The 17847-nt window shown below is 42.3% G+C and overlaps 1 protein-coding gene across 1 annotated transcript in view; it reads left to right on the top strand.

Annotated features, from left to right (window-relative positions):
* Nucleotides 1-17847, top strand: part of FREM1 (FRAS1 related extracellular matrix 1) — a 213905-nt gene that overhangs the window by 106386 nt on the left and 89672 nt on the right. The window contains exons 22-24 of the mRNA XM_040358513.1: nucleotides 4497-4638; nucleotides 7161-7356; nucleotides 12912-13176. Of these exons, the coding sequence (XP_040214447.1) occupies nucleotides 4497-4638; nucleotides 7161-7356; nucleotides 12912-13176 (603 nt within the window). The remainder of the gene's footprint in view (nucleotides 1-4496; nucleotides 4639-7160; nucleotides 7357-12911; nucleotides 13177-17847) is intronic.

The raw sequence follows: 17847 nt of genomic DNA, 5'->3' as shown, positions 1-17847 counted from the left end.
GCTCCTCGGCGGCTCCATCGAGCCAAAACTGTACAGACGACAGAGTTTCTCGGCAGAATCCGGGTTTTGACCGAGTTTCTCGGTGAATTCTGCCGAGAAACTCTGTCGTGTGTACGGGGCCTAAGTGTTGCATCTCAGTCCAGAGACCATTTCTTCTAAGGGCCGATTCACACTAGAAGGTGTGTGAACCCGTGTGGTCCTGCGCGCTTTGGTTATGACAATTCCTGAGTCCTATAGCATTAATTGGTTGATCAACCTATACCGGTACCTACTACCTATGCTGTAACGCATTGATGCGTCCTTGAGGTTATTGCAGGGAGTTTACCACAAAGGATCGATTGAAACAATCATCACATTGATCCATTAACAGTGGCTTTATTGCCTTATTCAAATAGGCACTATATGCTTTAATGTGCGGAATTTGCCTATTCTGTGACACAGCGCACCAACAGTGAACACTGCACGGTATCGAACTGTCTACATTGCTACAGCTCAATTTCAATGACCACTTAAGATCTATTGGTACCTCCCTATTCAAATTGACAATTTTTTGCATATGCCATTTTTACAATAATTGGTAATTCCCCATCCTCCCCTCCCCATCCCCCCTGCACCAGGCTCACCCACCAGATAGTGCACCAATTTGAGTTTCAATGTGTCTATGACATGGTGAGGCACACAGTCTCCCACACCGGGTCGTTAAAACACATTTCCCTTACTGCATAACGGTAAGGATTTTGAATTTATATCTCATTTATCACTAGGTGCATGTCACTGGTGAGTGAGTCATTAGTACGTCCGGACAGGTGTTGTTATATGTAGTCCCTGTGAGTCTTGTCAGTCATGTTTTATGTGTAATGGAACTTTTTCGAATTAGAGTGGTTTTAACATTTTCATTACCTCTTAATTTTGCACACTTAGTTGTGCTTAATAAACTTTTTCTATATTTATAACAAAGTTTGCTGGTCATTCACTGTTACCTAAAGTAACCCACTAACTTAAGCATTCAGTCTCCTCTTAGACTACTCCCTTTCCCCAACTTATTCATTCTACCATTTTAATTTATATGACCTCGTGGTTACAGTAACAGTACCATCAATTGATGCGTGACCTCCCCTAGGTATCCACAAATCAGGATACCTATTAATCAGTGACCCAACTTGCATTTCCTTTTCCCCCTTTTTCCTTATACATTTTTGGTTATGACAGTCCATTCATTTCAAAGTGCTGCCAAACATACCAGAACACTGAAAAAATGGTGCAATCAGTAATTTTTCAGATTGTGCCACCCCAAACTGCATTGTCCTGCGGTGCCATGTGGTTTGGTGGCTGCAAACTTACAGCATTTGAGTTTGTGTGGCAATTAATGGCATCCCTGCACATCTCACAAGGGCAGCGCGTTCACGTTTAGTGCAAGAAACATGTATGGAACATACCTTTACTGCACAACGTCCCATGTTGAAGGTCTGAAGAAGAAGCTGTTGCTTTGAACCATGTTACCGCCCATTCTATGTCAGCACGCCAGCACACACTCTGTGTGATATCACATCTGGCCCGGTGCCATCTTGTGTTCCACGCTAGTTACGGTGGCGCTCGACCACTGCCTGCTTCTTTTCAGCAACACAGCCAGTGAGAGAGAAGATCACCGCTCAAGGTAGGTCTATTGTAGGGTCGTTTCACAGATATAGGACTCCAAGGGTGCAGGCAATGCACTAAGGCAAATATTGGTATAAAGATGAGGGATGGACAGCCGCACTCCAAACCAAACGGGTTGTCTTTATTCAAATCAACAGCAAGAACACAGCAGATCACAGCAATAGGAACAGGAGAATACCGACGTTTCGCACTGGCTTCAGTGCTTATTCATGGCTTGAGGCTGCCACTGCACCAGGAAGGCTTGGAGAGGCTCCAAGGCTGACAATTATACAAATTGTGCCTGTATTACTTAGTTGCCATTTGTCTTTATTTATAATAAATTATTGATTTTAATGTTGCACTTAGTCTGGCACCCCTCTGTTCCTGTCTTTGTTTACAGACTTATTTGCTTTACTCTGCTGCCGCGTACACACGATCGGTAATTCCGACAAGGAAACCGTGGATTTTTTTCTGACGAAATCTTAGCACAAACTTGTGTTGCATACACACGGTCACACAAAATTCCAACCGTCAAGAACGCGGTGGCGTACAATGAGCCGAGAAAAATTAAGTTCAATGATTCCGAGCATGCGGCGAATTGATTGGAATTTTCAATAACTTTTTCCATCTGAAAATTTAAGAACCAGCAATTTTTGGAATTTCCGACCAAAAGCTCTCGTCGAACTTTTCTTGTCCGAAATTCCAACCGTGTGTACGCAGCATAAGGTTACTGCCATCAAGTGCTGTCTGATAACTTTTTTCTATGGACTCTTTTTATAGACTGAATCACTATACTATGATGTTTTAATGATTATGTGTTTGTTATATACTGTACAAGGATATTGCCTGACCATCCTTTAATTGATGGATTTTTATATTGGACTGATTTATTATACCATGATGTTTTATTGGCATGTGCTCCTAAGGCCTTGTACACACGACCGAACATGTCTGCTGAAACTGGTCTGCAGAAATCTCCCGCATGCGTCGAATGGATTTGACGCATGCGTGGAAGTATTTTACTTCCTGGTTTGGTGATGTGGCGGCGTCAATGTCACCGCCATGTCACCGCGTCGTCTGTCCGCGGGGAATTTGGTCTGATGGTGTGTACAGCCATGAGACCAAATGATCCCAGCGGACATGTCCGATGAAAACGGTCCACGGACCGTTTTCATCGGACATGTCCGCTCGTCTGTACGAGGCCTAATACACCCCTCTAGCACCACTTTTTTCCTTTAAAACTGATAACCAAGTTTGGAATCCAATAACAGATAAACGGAGCCTAAAGCTAGCCATATAAACTTAATTAAGATTTAAAGAGAAATCAATCAATCCCTCCATCCACACTACACAGGAATCTATTGCTACCAGCTAATGTATTTGGACATCTGCAGCATCCGCAGCTGAATGAATACCCGGTTAATGATTTCATCTCTTTTAATGCAGTCACTGTCTGACCAACAATTTTCCACCTGTTTTCTTTGAATATTCAATTGAGTTTTGTAAAGCAGGGTGGTGCTAAAAAAAACGCCTACAGCTCAAATTTTTTTTTGTAATTCAAGCTTTTATTATCAAACAAAATACAGTTGACAATCACCACACATAGCAGGTATACATTGCAAAGAACAAATAGCATGAATGCATATGGTCAAAAAAGAAAAATGACTACAACAGAGAGAGAACAGCTGTAGATACACCGGCCTAGCACAGCGAAGAGGCAAACGGTCAAGGGCTCAGGGCCTAGATAATGGCAAAGTGTACAGCTTTATAAGCATCTCAACCATAATGCATTTAACCTAGAGCTAACTGCAGTGCATAATATTCTACACAGATGATAATAATTATATATTTTGTTGCGGCATGGGAAGCAAGGCAACCCAGTGGCGGAGAGGGTCCAAACACGGGGGAACCGAGAAAGTAATGCTCAACAGGATATGCTCCGTATCTGACTATATCGCCCATGTTTGGACAAATGTGGCGGGGGTGAGGAGGAGGAGAAACATGGGGAAGGGGAGGGGCAGGGGCCCAGGGGGAAGAGGGTGGCTGAGAGGGTAAAAGGAGAAGAGCAAGAACAGCAGGGTCAGGGAAGTGAGGAAAGCAGGATAGAACAGAACAGAACACTCCGACCGGGAGACGGTGAGCGCCTACCAGGCTCAGACAGACTGCGCCACCTCCTGGAGGTAAGCGTCTGTATATATGAAGAGATGCCAAGGTCTCCAGGTCTCCCGAAAGGCCTCCTCCCTGTTATGCAGGGTGGCAGTGAGATCTTCCATATTTCTGAGTTCATTAACTTTTGCATACCACAGGGACTTAGCCAGGAGATTCTCCGATCTCCAACAGAGGGGGATGCATGCCTTAGCAGCGTTCAAGAGCTGGATAGTGAGAGAGGCTTTGTATTTATTGACAGGTCTCTTGGATAGATGAAGCAGACAGGCCGCCGGGTTCCCCCCCAGGGAAGCACCAGTCAAGTGTTCAATCGTACGGGTCACCTCGAGCCAGAAAGGGGAGAGCTTGGGGCAGGCCCAAAAGATGTGCAGCATCGTCCCCTCCGCCCCACCGCAGCGCCAACACAGGTTGGAGACCTGCGGGAAAAAACGATGCAGGGCAGCGGGCACTCTGTACCACCTGGTTGTGATTTTGTAGCATGTCTCCTGAACTCTAGTGGCTATGGAGGATTTCTGAGCTACAGCTCAAATTTTGAGCCATGCATATGATGCATGGTCAGTTATAGAGCAATACCACCCTGACTTCAAGGATATCAATTTAATTCCTAGGTTAATATTATACTGTCCCTTTTTAACCATAAAAGTGGAAGAATCCTAAAAAGCATTTGTTAATGATTTATATTTTGTTTTCTAAAGGCACTGTGAAGTAGTACTAAGCATGGGTGAACATTACATTATTTCAAGTGCTGTACTGTCAGCAGAAGATAAAGACACGCCACGAGAGCAAATCCACTATGTGATTGAAAGGATTCCAGATCAAGGACAACTTCAATTAAAGGCCTGTACATGCTTTTCAAGCTTGTTTAATTATGTTTCATTTTTCAGTTCTATATTATTCCATATTTATCTGTGTTTAATTACTTTTCTTATTTAATGAGAGTTAGGGCAATACTCATTGATTCTCTTAAAAGACTACTCAAATCTACTTATTGTTTAATGAAGTTTATGCCATAATATAAAAAAAAGTCTAGAGTCCCTATCTTTTTTCATATATAGCCTACTGCTTTCCAGCTTTTAATATGTTGAGATTTAAATCAGAACTGAAGGCAAATGGCTAAACACAACATATGTTTAATATTTTACCTGCCAAGGGATTTGTAATTCAGTAGATCTAGCTTTGTGATTGGCCACCCTGCATAGGCAGAAAAATCACTCTCTTTCCTGGTTTAGCTTTACTGCTTCCTAGATCCCCTAGCAGTGCAGAGTTGATAATGTTTTTATTACTATAAGCATTTTGTCTTGAAACCTAAAAATCCTAAAATGTTATTTTTCACATGAGTTGGTTTTTGGACTTAGCCCAGGTTCACACTGGGCTGTGGGAGTGAAGCCGTGCAAATTCAGCTGAACGCGCACAATTTCACTCCTGATTTCGGCCACCATTACAGAGACATCTGTGCAGATTTCGGCACCAATGTCAATGTTAATCATGGGCCGATATTGCAAAAAGTAGTACAGAAAATACTTTTTGAAATTGGTGCAACGCCGGCACCAACGTCGACATCCCACTGATTAGGACGTGCCATTGTCGGCAATTGCCATTTCAAATCGCATGTCAAAATGCAGCAGTGTGAACCAGGGCTAACAACTGTAAATATATGTATATATAAACTATATTACCAAAAGTATTGAGACACCTGCCTTTACACGCACATAAACTTTAATGGCATTCCAGTCTTATGCCCGGTACACACGATCCGATTATCGGACAAATGATCGTCCGTTTTTTTTGTATGCTAATCTCACGTCGAATCTGATGAGTTTACTAAAGTCACAAAAATTCTCGTACGGCAGAATAAAAAGTCGGAAGTGATGTCATGTGTTGTAATGCATTTGTATTGCATTTTCGAACGACAGCTGTACTGATTAAACGAAAATTGTACGATCTGGCATCGTACTGAAAAAAATTCCGTGCATGTACGATAGGATAAAATCGGATGAACTGTCCTGATCGGCTCTCGGAAGCTCTGTACTAACGATCCGATTATCGTATGATCGTTTCGAAATCGGCATTTTTCGTGCAATTTTCAGATCGTGTGTACGGGGCTTTAGTCCGTAGGGTTCAATATTGAGTTGGCCCACCATTTGCAGCTATAACAGCTTCAACTCTTCTGGCAAGGCTGTCACAAGGTTTAGGAGTGTGTCTATGGGAATGTTTGACCATTCTTCTAGATTTGTGAAGTCAGGCACCGATGCAGACGAGAAGGCCAGGCTTGCAGTCTCCGCTCAAATTCATCCCAAATGTCTGGACTGGATGAATTAGAGCGGGGACTGCAAGCCAAGCTTTCTCGTCCTCATCAGGGCCTGACCTCACGAATGCGCTTCTGAAAGAATAGTCAAACAGTTCCAGACTGGGATGCCATTAAAATTCATGTGCGTGCAAAGACAGGTATCACAATACATTTGGTAATATAGTGTATATATATATATATATATATATATATATATATATATATTTGTAAACTTACAAATATAGAGGCGTGTTTTCCTGGTCAGGCATTCCTTACCCAACTCCAGAGTAAAACAACAGAGGATATAGTATATCCATTCCCTGTCCCACTTGTGGGAGAAAGGGTGCAACTGACACCTATACCTAGTCAGAAAATTATTACAACCAAAACTAGATATTTTTATCACATGAAATATAATTCGTTTTAATGATTAAAGCAAACAGAGTAAGTAATTAGAAATCAAACTTGTGAGCAACAAATTTAGATCTACTGAGGTTTTCATGGCTGATTCTTTGATAAACTAACTCCATGTGATCAAATAGAACATGTGTTACAACTGGTTATACTGAATATGACATCCATTATCAAAGTGAACTTGGATTTTCTTTTTGGAAAATAGCACCACAACTAGGAAGTAACACTTACCATTCCACTCCCCTATCTGTGAAAAATTCCTGCTGGTACTTCCAAGTATGGGGTAACATGTAACACCCCCCCTGTTTTTAACAGTGCTCATTGATTGATCAGTTACTGACAGGTCCCAGGAACTCCCATAGCCTTAAATAAGTTTGGACTTTTGAAATATATAGCTTGTATAGGATTTATTTTGTGGAGGCAGTGGGGATAACATAGAAATCGTAAGTAGTCATTTCCAGGTTTTCACCCAAACCTATTAATTTGTTTAAGCTAGACATAATAAAAGTCAACTATAAGATTTTTTTTTTACATGTGTTCCTCTCTTTTAACAGTCCCTGCAATAATAAGTAAATAAATAAAAACAGTACCTTGAGATCTGATTAAAAATATATACTAAAAACATGTAATTTTATGAAGTGTTTTTCTGTTATCTTAGACAAAAGATATCTGGGTGAACCTACAGGCTGGTATGATGTGCACTCAAGAGAACATTGATATGAACCTAGTTAGATATGTACACACGGGGCCAATAGGTTTAAAGAATCAAGACAGCTTTACTTTCCACTTATGGGACGGCAGGAACAGATCACCACAAATACAGTTTCACATCAAAGTCAAAGATATGGAGAAGGGTAGGTATATGTGGCTGAATTTTTCTAAAAATATAAGTAAAAATGTAAGTAAAAACAGAATTGTGGCAGAAAGAGACAAAGGGTCTTTTGAGGTTGGGTTCACACCAACTGTGGCAGCTGCTTGCAGCAGGTGGTCCAGTGCACCCCTGTACACTATTTCAGGTGCCAATCAAGTCCGGATTTTTGACTAAATTCGCACTTAAAATGAACCAGAATACGCACAGGACCCTTCTGCAATTCGGACCACGACCTCCCCGGAGGTGTGCGAACTGGCTCCATTGAGAACCAGTCACACTCTCCTGTTATGTGATTAGGTTGCGGGGAAACCTGCATCCAATTTGCATATGTGTGAACCCAGCCATAATCTGCCCTTTTTTTAACACGTTTTGCTTGAATGTGTTTTGTATGTTTTTATTTTTATTGTTTAACCTTTATAAGTATAGACCTATGTTTATCCCAAGCATGTTTAAATTCACTCACTACCTCTCGATCCCATTAACTCTGCTGGAAGTCTGTGTCTGTAGGGGGGAACAAGAGAAATCCTAGTGTGTATAGCTAGCCTAAGTATTATTTTTGTTCCCCATCACTGGACTCTGCCTTATATGTTTTTGTAAGCGAGGTCTCCAAAACTGGACACAATATTCAAAATAAAGTCTATCTTAGGCTGGTGATCCCTCGAGTGATGCATCCCAGAATTATATTTGCTTTCCCCACTGCCTGACCACACCATTTGTTCATTTTGCAATAAGTAAGAAGCAAGTATAAGAGTATAGGGGCTTGTTCACACATGTATCACTACCCTGTGTGTATGTATCATTTATTCAGCATTTTTAAAGCCTCATACCCACCCATTAACTGCTGCCATGAATATTACAATAGGCACCACACAGGAGTGCTAGGATTGTGTTGCATCATGTTAAATATTAAGCAGCATGTCGCTTTAATGAGACATTGATGCTTGCCAGCCCCCTTCATTGATTTTTATGGTAATGATCTGTAACCAGTGGCGAAGCTAGACATTCTTTCACCCTACCCCCCCCCCCCGTGAGAAAGAAGTTCTCTCTCCACACATCCCAACCCTCTTCCCAGAGGGCGAATTTCAAGTAATAAATAAATAAATAAGCCATAGGATGGTAATAATAATATATACAGTATCTCACAAAAGTGAGTACACTCCTCACGTTTTTGTAAATATTTTATTATATCTTTTCATGTGACAATACTGAAGAAATGACATGGGTGTACTCACTTTTGTGAGATACAGTATAAATCATTTCAAAGTCGAAGGCCCCATACACACGAGAGAATTTATCCGCGAATACGGTCCAGCGGACCGTTTCCGCGGATAAATCCTCTCGAGGATTTCGGCGGATTTTCATGCGATGGAGTGTACACACCATCGCATTGAAATCCGCCCCGAAATCCTCTGGCGATGACGTGTCGCGCCGTCGCCGCGATTATGACGCGGCGACGTGCGCGACGCTGTCATATAAGGAATTCCACGCATGCGTCTAATCATTACGACGCATGCGGGGGATCCCTTCGGACAGATGGATCCGGTGAGTCTATACAGACCAGCGGATCCATCCGTTGGGATGGATTCCAGCAGATGGATTTGTTTGGCATGTCAGCAAATATTCGATCTGCTGGAATCCATCCCAGGGGATAAATATCCGCGGAAACAGATCCGCTGGAGTGTACACACCATAGGATCTATCCGCTGAAACCCATTTGCTGGGATTTTTCAGCGGATGGATTCTATTGTGTGTATGGGGCCTAGTAATAGTGACTTTCTGCAGATGTAGTGTAAAGGCCTACACAGTCACTGCATAGGTAAAGTTTGAATAAGGCAATTTCAAGCCTCGCTTCCATCGCGAAATTAGGAGGGGTGCCATCTGGAAAGAAAAAGTGAATTATTAAAGATCTGCTTCTGGGATCTCTTCTTTTGTAGTAGCGATGACCCTCTTAATCTGCCACAGAGGTGAGGCTTGAAATCATCTCATAAAGTGCTGCTGCTTTCTTCTGGTGCAGCCACTAGGGTTGCCACCTTTTCTTCAAGCCAGGCATGGACACTTTAGTGGCACACACCAATTTTGGAATTGTTTTTGTAGTATACAGTATAGGATTGTATTGTAAAAGACCTGGGACCTCCTGCAGCAGCTGAATGCCAGCGGGAGGGAAAGGGTGAAAACTGACTTTCAGCTGCTGCAGGAGGAAAATACAGCTCATCAGTACTAGCGAATGCCATCCCCCCATTTTATAATTTTCTGTATCCTTATCCTCACCATCACTTTCTACATTGCTTTACATTATCATTGTCATCTCTGTCCTCATCATCCTTCCATCATCATACTCATTATTAACCTCTCTACTGTCATCACCATCCTCCCCATCATCCTTATCAGTATCATCATAGTTTTTACTCTCCTTCCATAATTATCATCCTTATCTTTATCATCTTTACTGTCATCATCATCCTCACCATCATTTCTATCGCTTACTCCATTACTATACATGATCCTGTCATCTCTGTCCTCACCATCCAATGTTATCATCACCAACACTGTCATCCCCTTCCTTATCATCCTCCCCATCACATTATTACTCTTCTTCTATCATCTCTATTGTTCTCCTTACTGTCATTCTCATCCACATGATGATGATTCTCTCTTACTCTCTTCTAATACTTGTTTCCTTCTCTTAACTTTACCTTGTCATCCCAATTCCCAATCCTCAATCTCCCAATACCCCCCCCCCCGTCTCACATGGAGCAATGTGATGTAGTAGTGCTCACCTGGTGGGGCCCAGGACGGGAGGGAAGGGCCTCTGGGAGGGTCTCCATTTGGCATCTCAGGAAGAGGAGGATGGCGCCCCACATCACTCATCACCCGGTCACTCTGCACCAATCTCTTTGAGAGGGGCAGAGTGGGGTCAGGGGCTGTGATATGTCACCCTCAATGGAGTAGGGGCAGGATGTTTGGAGAGGGCATTCATGTGTCCCCGGGGATCGCTCTCCTTTACGTCATAAAGGGGGTGATGAGAATCATGATGGAGCAGAGGGGGGGGGGGGGGGCTCATCAGTCACAGACAGTCCTTAGAGAGGACACCTTCCCCACTTCTCCCACCAAGTAATCTCAAGTTTTTTTGGATGGATTTGGATTTTAACTCCCCTGGCTGCCTAAGCAACTTTATGCTTCCGCTGGCCCTGGTGACAGGGAGGCCGTGCAAACCTCCTGGAGCATAGAGGTGGTGGTGCCCCTCTTAATGCGGTGCCTGGGGCACCCCCTAGTTTCCACCTTATTTGTACTGCAACTTAACAGCACCTTTAGCATTTATGGCGTGTTAGTGTAGCATTTATAAAGTGTTAACTGGGCATTGGGGGAGAGACAGTGCATTCTGTTTCCCAGAATGCACTGCGAAATACAGAGAACTAGGATCCAGCTCTGTACATTGCTTCAGAAAGTGTACAAATATATAAACTGATATTGATATTTATAAGAACTAATATTTTGAATTATTTTGATCAGAAAAAGGAATACATGGTTAGGTTTTTTTCTGTTAGACCAAATTAGACCTTAGTAAGGCTAGGTGGTTAAGCTGCGGGTTCGTATCAGTTTCTGCAGAGTCCTGAGAATGCAAGTTTTTTACATTTTATTATTGCTTACCTTCTGGATGAACTCCAGTGTACATGTGCCTTTTTCCCCCCGTTACTATATTGTATGTGAAACTCTGGTTAAAGATAGTATACGCGCCCCTTTACCTTCCTAAACCACCACTGCGCACAGGAAAAATAAATGCAAATATATATACTCAAAATATATATATGCCTAAAGCTGCTACTTGAAAGGTGTATATGCAAACATTTTAAAGAAAAATTTGTAGCGCTGTGTTCATAAATCATATAAACATATCTAAAACATGTAAATAATATAAACTAAATCACCACGTGAAAAAGTGTCAAAAAATTATTAAACATGAGAATAAAAAGAAAATGTAGAAAATATATACTGCTGCTAGAACTAATGCTCTTACACTGACATTTGTGGAAATACCTCACATGTGTGGGCACTTTACATTTTATTTTATTTTATTTACTTTCAGTTTATATTGTAGCTTTAATTTACACATATATATATATATATATATATATATATATATATATTTTTTTTGGGGGGGGGGGGGGGGTCGACACTATTCCTATCCACAAGGAATGACCAACATCCTTTGTGATAGCATGGGCCATGATCTGTCCTCTTTATGGAGGGATTTGGGTCTATTCTCTCGTCTCTAAAACATCTGATCAGATTAGATCAGTTTGATCAGTAACAACTTGTTTACATAAGACCAAATACAGAAATGACTAAATCCTCATTGCTTATGGTTGCTAATGTTACACAGTGGGTGGAACAACATCAGTTCCTCTCACTGTGCCCCAGGAAGCAGATGGCACCGGTCACATCCTTACCAGGCTCTTCGATCACCTGTAAAAGTGATTCAGTGGCGCTAAAGCGGCTTGGATCACTTTTACATAAAAGTTGTTGAAAAAAACAATACTGGGATCATGGTTGTAGCCTCAATCATGATCCCGGTATAACCACTTCGACCTTAGGCCATTTATAAACAGGTTGAGGACGGGAAGTGTTTAAATTAAATAGGTTGATAACAAAAACAGTCTTTTTAAAGTATCACCAGCAATACTCATTAAATGCTATGATAGCAGTGGAAGAATCCCTATGAGAGATCTTGATTTTATTGTTAGCAAGAGGACGTCTTAGATGGCCTATTCAGTCGCTTGTTGCTACAATTTCTTATAATATTATATTTAAAATTCAAACTTTTTTTCATTTTGGATTGAGTAAGAGCGGGTTATAGTTGCTCTCAGTTTTTTTTGGCATCTGTGCCCTACTGGGGAGATTTCTTATCACTTCCTGTCCCATAGCCAAAACAGGAAGTCAGAGGAAATCCATCTGAACTGAGGGAATCCCTGGTTGTCATCAGGGTCACCAGAATTAGTTTCCCCATTGGAACATTTTGCTTAAATTTTTATTCTGGGGACGACACAAAATTTGGGATATTCTTTCACGTTCAGTAATAATGATAAACATGACAAATAGAGTGTGAGCCTCCCTAACCTGGGCACAGACCGCAATAAAAACCCGACAGGTGTTCTAATCCCTCTCAACTTTGTCCAAAATGTAAAAAAAGTTTTCCCTTTACCTAAACTTTAAAGTTCTGATAAACACAAGTGCCAAGCTTAAAGAGATGCATAGACTCGATCTGAATGACATCACATTTTTTGATTCAATTTTTAAGATTTATTAAGCACTAGCAGTCAAACTTCATCTTGTTTCTGATTTCTGCAAGTGAAGTCTGATTGATTGATATGTGATACCACATTTGCATATGACCATTGTTGTGTGTGCAAATTGAATAAGGCAATGGTAAATTGTTACAATGTACAAAACATTTATGAACCTAAATAGAAATGACTGTGTGTAAAGTATAGCACATCTCATAATGCCATTTGTGTCCTCATGTGTTTTATTTGTCCTCAGGAGACATTGTACTGTCATTGAAAATGCTCCATGTGTCAAGAGGTGACAGAGCCATCATAAGTACTGATGTGCTCTTTGCTTTTGATGGCACTGACAAACCAGAAGAGCTGCTCTACGTGCTCTCCTCACCGCCTCAGTACGGCCAGATTGAATATGTCAACCACCCTGGAATTCCCATAACAAGCTTCAGTCAGATGGATGTGGCTGCTCAGACTGTCTGCTACTTCCACAATGGCAAAGCTGCAGCTGCTGCTGATACGTTCAAGTAGGTGTCTAGATGGAAAGTCTCTCCTGTCTGTCTATTTTATTCTGAGCTAATAGATGATTTATTAACCTGATCTCTCCACTGCCAGGGGACCATTATGGAACTTGGCCTCCCCTGGCACCAAAGAAACAAATGAATTTGTGTGAATCTAGATTTGTTTCAAAGCTTGATTCCACTTTCCAAAATCAACAGCTTGGTTTTAATGTCTAATAAGATAGGATGCAGTATCTGACTGTACAGACCATTGTTTTATTGGCTAAAATACTTTTTGTACTCGCTAAATGATAATAATTACATTTTTACTTTCTGTTATAAAACACATCCAACCAAAAAAAATGTAAATCTAATTTCTTCATCAATGTCGGCCAACATGTACGCTGCTACATGATTTTGGTAAAAATGGGATACATATATGTATTTTTTTTTTATACTAGTAATGGCATCATCAGCGACTTATAGAGGAACTGCGACATTGCAGTGGACAATCGGACACTAATGCCTCGGATTCCATCAGAGGAAATGAGAACATGTTCTCTATGTAAACTCCGATGGAATTCCTCGGAATTTCCGATGGAAAAACTCAGATGGGCATACACATGGTCGGAATTTCCGATGGAAAAAGTCAGTCAGACTTTTTCCATCGGAAGTTCCGATCGTGTGTATGAGGTATAACTGACACTTTTGACACTTTGTGGAAACTAGTGACACTAATACAGTGATTAGTGCTAAAAATATGCACTGTTACTGTACTAATGCCAGTGGCTGGGAAGGGGTTTAACCACTAGAGCACCGGGCCATCGTCAAATGACGGCTCCACGGTGACTCTGAAAACTCAACAGGACGTCAATTGACGTCCTGTATTCTTGCGGCCACTGGGGGGCGCGCGAGCGCGCCGGCGCGTCCCCGAGATGCCGATGCGCGTGCCTGGCGGTCGCGATGTCCGCCAGGCACTCGGAATCGGCGGCTACAGGGACAAGACGTGGAGCTCTGTGTGTAAACACAGAGCCCCACGTCCTGTCAGGGGAGAGAGGAGACCGATCTGTGTCCCTTGTACATAGGGACATAGATCGGTCACCTCCCCCAGTCACCCCCCTTCCCCCACAGTTAGAACACAATTTAAGTATACATATTAACCCCTCCCTCACCCCCTAGTGTTAACCCCTTGAATGCCAGTCACATTTATACAGTAATTAGTGCATATTTATCGCATTAATCGCTGTATAAATGTGAATGGCGCCAAAAACGTGTCAAAAGTGTCCGATGTGTTCGCCGCAATGTCACGGTGACAGTAAAAAAATCGCAAATCGCCGCCAATACTAGTAAAAAAATTAATAAAATAAAAATGCCATAAATCTATCAGCTATTTTGTAAACGCTATAACTTTTGCGCAAACCAATCAATATATGATCATTGCGATTTTTTTTACCAAAAATATGTAGAAGAATACATATCGGCCTAAACTGAGGAAAAAAAAACGTTTTTTTTTAAAAAATTGTGATATTTATTAAATAAAAAAGTAAAAAATAGTGTTTTTTTTTTAAATTGTCACTCTTCTTTTGTTTATAGCGCAAAAAATAAAAACCGCAGAGGTGATCAAATACCACCAAAAGAAAGCTCTATTTGTGGGAACAAAATGATAAAAAAATTGTTTGGGTACAGTGTAGCACGACCGCGCAATTGTCATTCAAAGTGCGACAGTGCTGAAAGCTGAAAATTGGCTTGGGCAGGAAGGGGCGTAAGTGCCCGGTATGGAAGTGGTTAAACATCTAGGGCAATCATAAACAAATGTGTGCCTAGCCAGTGTTTTTGTGTAGAGTGTGCTGCTTTTACTAGGGGACGACATGTATTCTAGTCCCTGCTTTTCAGGAACATACAATCCATGCCTTCCCCCTGTCAAAATTGGGATCTGCCTTGTTCACATAGGCAGATCCCCATTCTGTGTAGTTTAGCGGCGATAGGCGGGTACCGGAGAACATCGAGTGCCCAAAACCCGCAAATCGACTTCTGGTGTGAATTTTCACAGCAGAAGCGGTCTACCAGTGGCATGTAGAGAAATCTGGAATCACATTATATATATATATATATATATATATATATATATATATATATATATATATATATATATATATATATATATATATATATATATATATATATATATATATATATATATGTGTGATCCAGCACACAGCTGCCACACTGTAGCAGTAAAACTGTTATAGCTAAGTGGTTAATGTTGGGTATTATATCTCTCTGTATACAATTTCCTTACACAAATACGTGTTTGTGAATCATTGAAAAACTCAATAGCAGCACTTTCTGTTAAAGGCTGACAACATTAGGCCAGCAAATTTCTTTCCTGTAACCACCTTTCAGGAAAGAAATGTGCTTGATCACCCCATCAACACAAACAGTGGCCCAGATTCAAGAAGCACTTGCGCCCGCGCAACCATAGGTTGCGCGGCGCAAGGGCTTACTTGCTCCGGTGTAACGAGTGCTCCTGATTCAGGAACCTCGTTACACCGACTGCAGCCTAGGATGTGACAGACATAAGCCTCCTTATGCCTTCACATCCCAGGCTGCATTCTTGCGTTGGCCGCTAGGGGGCGCGGCCTTTGTGATCGGCGTATAGTATGCAAATTGCATACTACCACCGATTCACAAAAGTTGCGCGGGCCCTGCGCACGCAAGGTACGGAGTTTCCGTACGGCGACTTTAGCATAAGGCTGCTCCTGCTAATAGCAGGCGCAACCAATGCTAAAGTATAGCTGCGCTTCCCGCTCGCGACGTTCAAATTTTACGTCGTTTACGTAAGTCAACCGTGAATGCCGCTGGACGCCATTCACGTTCACTTAGAAGCAAATGACGTCCTTGCGACGTCATTTGCCGCAATGCACGTCGGGAAAGTTTCCCGACGGAGCATGCGCTGTTCGCTCGGCGCGGGAGCGCGCCTAATTTAAATGATTCCCGCCCCCGGCGGGATCATTTACATTAGGCAGCCTTACGCACGTCTGATTAACATATCGCCCGCGCAATTTACGGAGCAATTGCTCCGTGAATCGCGGGCAAAGCACAATATTTGCGTGGGCGCAGAGAAAAATTTTTGCTCTTTGCCCACGCAAATATTGCGCGATTCTACCTGAATCTGGGCCAGTGTTGATACAGCAATCCCTCCTGCTGAGCCATTGTCTAATTGTGGTGGGGGAAGCTGTCCCCATCGGGAGAAGGCAGTGATTATTGTTAGCAGCTATAACAGCCGTTTGCAATGATCACATGTAAAATCCAGCAGGCTGGTTAAACCCAAATTGATGGATTCAACCTGCCCATACATGGTTCAAATCTCAACTAGTTCCTGCTGAACCAACCAAGATTTGAACCGTCTTTAGCATTGTCAGCCTTCTGTGTAATCTCCTTCAGCTAACTGTTGGTCTGTCCTGCAGGTCTAATGATAGACAGCCCAAAAGCCAACTGAAAGAGCACATATGGCAAATTAACAATGATGCTGTTAATAGTGAGGCAGCAGTTTAGTGTTGCCATCCTGCAACAGGGAAATCCTGTTACTGGCAATATCTCTAGGTAAGAAACTTGGCAAATGTTTCAATATGTTTGCTTAAAGTATAACTTATTTTTAGTTTTGAATAGTGTGCAGAAGGATTAGCACACCTGTCAGTTTTTATTGCTGTCCGTGCCCCCGTTAACGAGATTCCCCATCTCTATTTGTCCTGTTTAGCTCTATCATTGAAAGTGAAAGTAAAGGAAAATCCCACATTTTGGGTTGTCCCCAGAAAAGTAATAGAGGTGAAATCTTCCTATGGGGATGCTAGTTCTAGTGATCTGGGGGGCTGCAAGGAATTCCCCTAATTTTCTGGAATTTCCTGTCACTTCCTGTTTGGTTATGGGACAGGAAGTAAAGAGAAATCTCTTCAATGAGACAGAGATGGTGAAAAAAATCTGTCAGGGGTTATAACTGTAGCCGTACCCCTATAGAAGCCGCTGAGTATTGTGGTCCACCTGTGACCCTGCCCAGCCCGGCATTCACCTCTCAGACACTCAGAGACATAGAACAGTCCATGCGCTTTGTTTTGTTATTTGTTTTATTGAGGGAAAGTATCGGATGCCCAGTGGAATTGGTAGAACTTACTTGGGACAATGATATACAGTCCAGTATATACACTTCAGTTCTCCTACTGCACATTGCTTCCTTTCTAATCTTCATGTGTTTCTTCTCCTGCACATTGGTTTCTCTCTAATCTCCACATCTTTCTTCTTCTGCACATCACTTCCACTCTAACCATCAGGCACAGCTAGCTCTCCCCTGCTGTCCTCTCTTGCTCCTCTTGTGCCTCCTGTCCAGGACACCCCTGTAGTTTGTACAAGGTTCCCACCTGCAACCGAGCCCAGGCCCAAGGTCACGCCCCCCCCAGACTGGGGAGCTCCCTCAAAGGCTCCGACAGCCTAGCACTCCATCTCCAGCTCTTTCACCTGAACAACTCCTCCCCAGCTGGGCTGACCCTGGGTATTTAAGGAGGCCTTCCCCCTGCCGATCCAGGTTGGGGATTGATCAGGGCTCCCTAAAACACTCCAGAAAGCACCACCTCTCCTCTCCTCCATTCTTTCCAGATCTTTCTAGCAAACTCTGGAAATAAGATGAAGTCTCACTGATGCTGCCAG

This window comes from Rana temporaria, chromosome 1, assembly GCF_905171775.1.
Source record: "Rana temporaria chromosome 1, aRanTem1.1, whole genome shotgun sequence".
Taxonomy (NCBI): Eukaryota; Metazoa; Chordata; class Amphibia; order Anura; family Ranidae; genus Rana; species Rana temporaria.
This window is presented reverse-complemented; position numbering and strand designations above follow the sequence as displayed.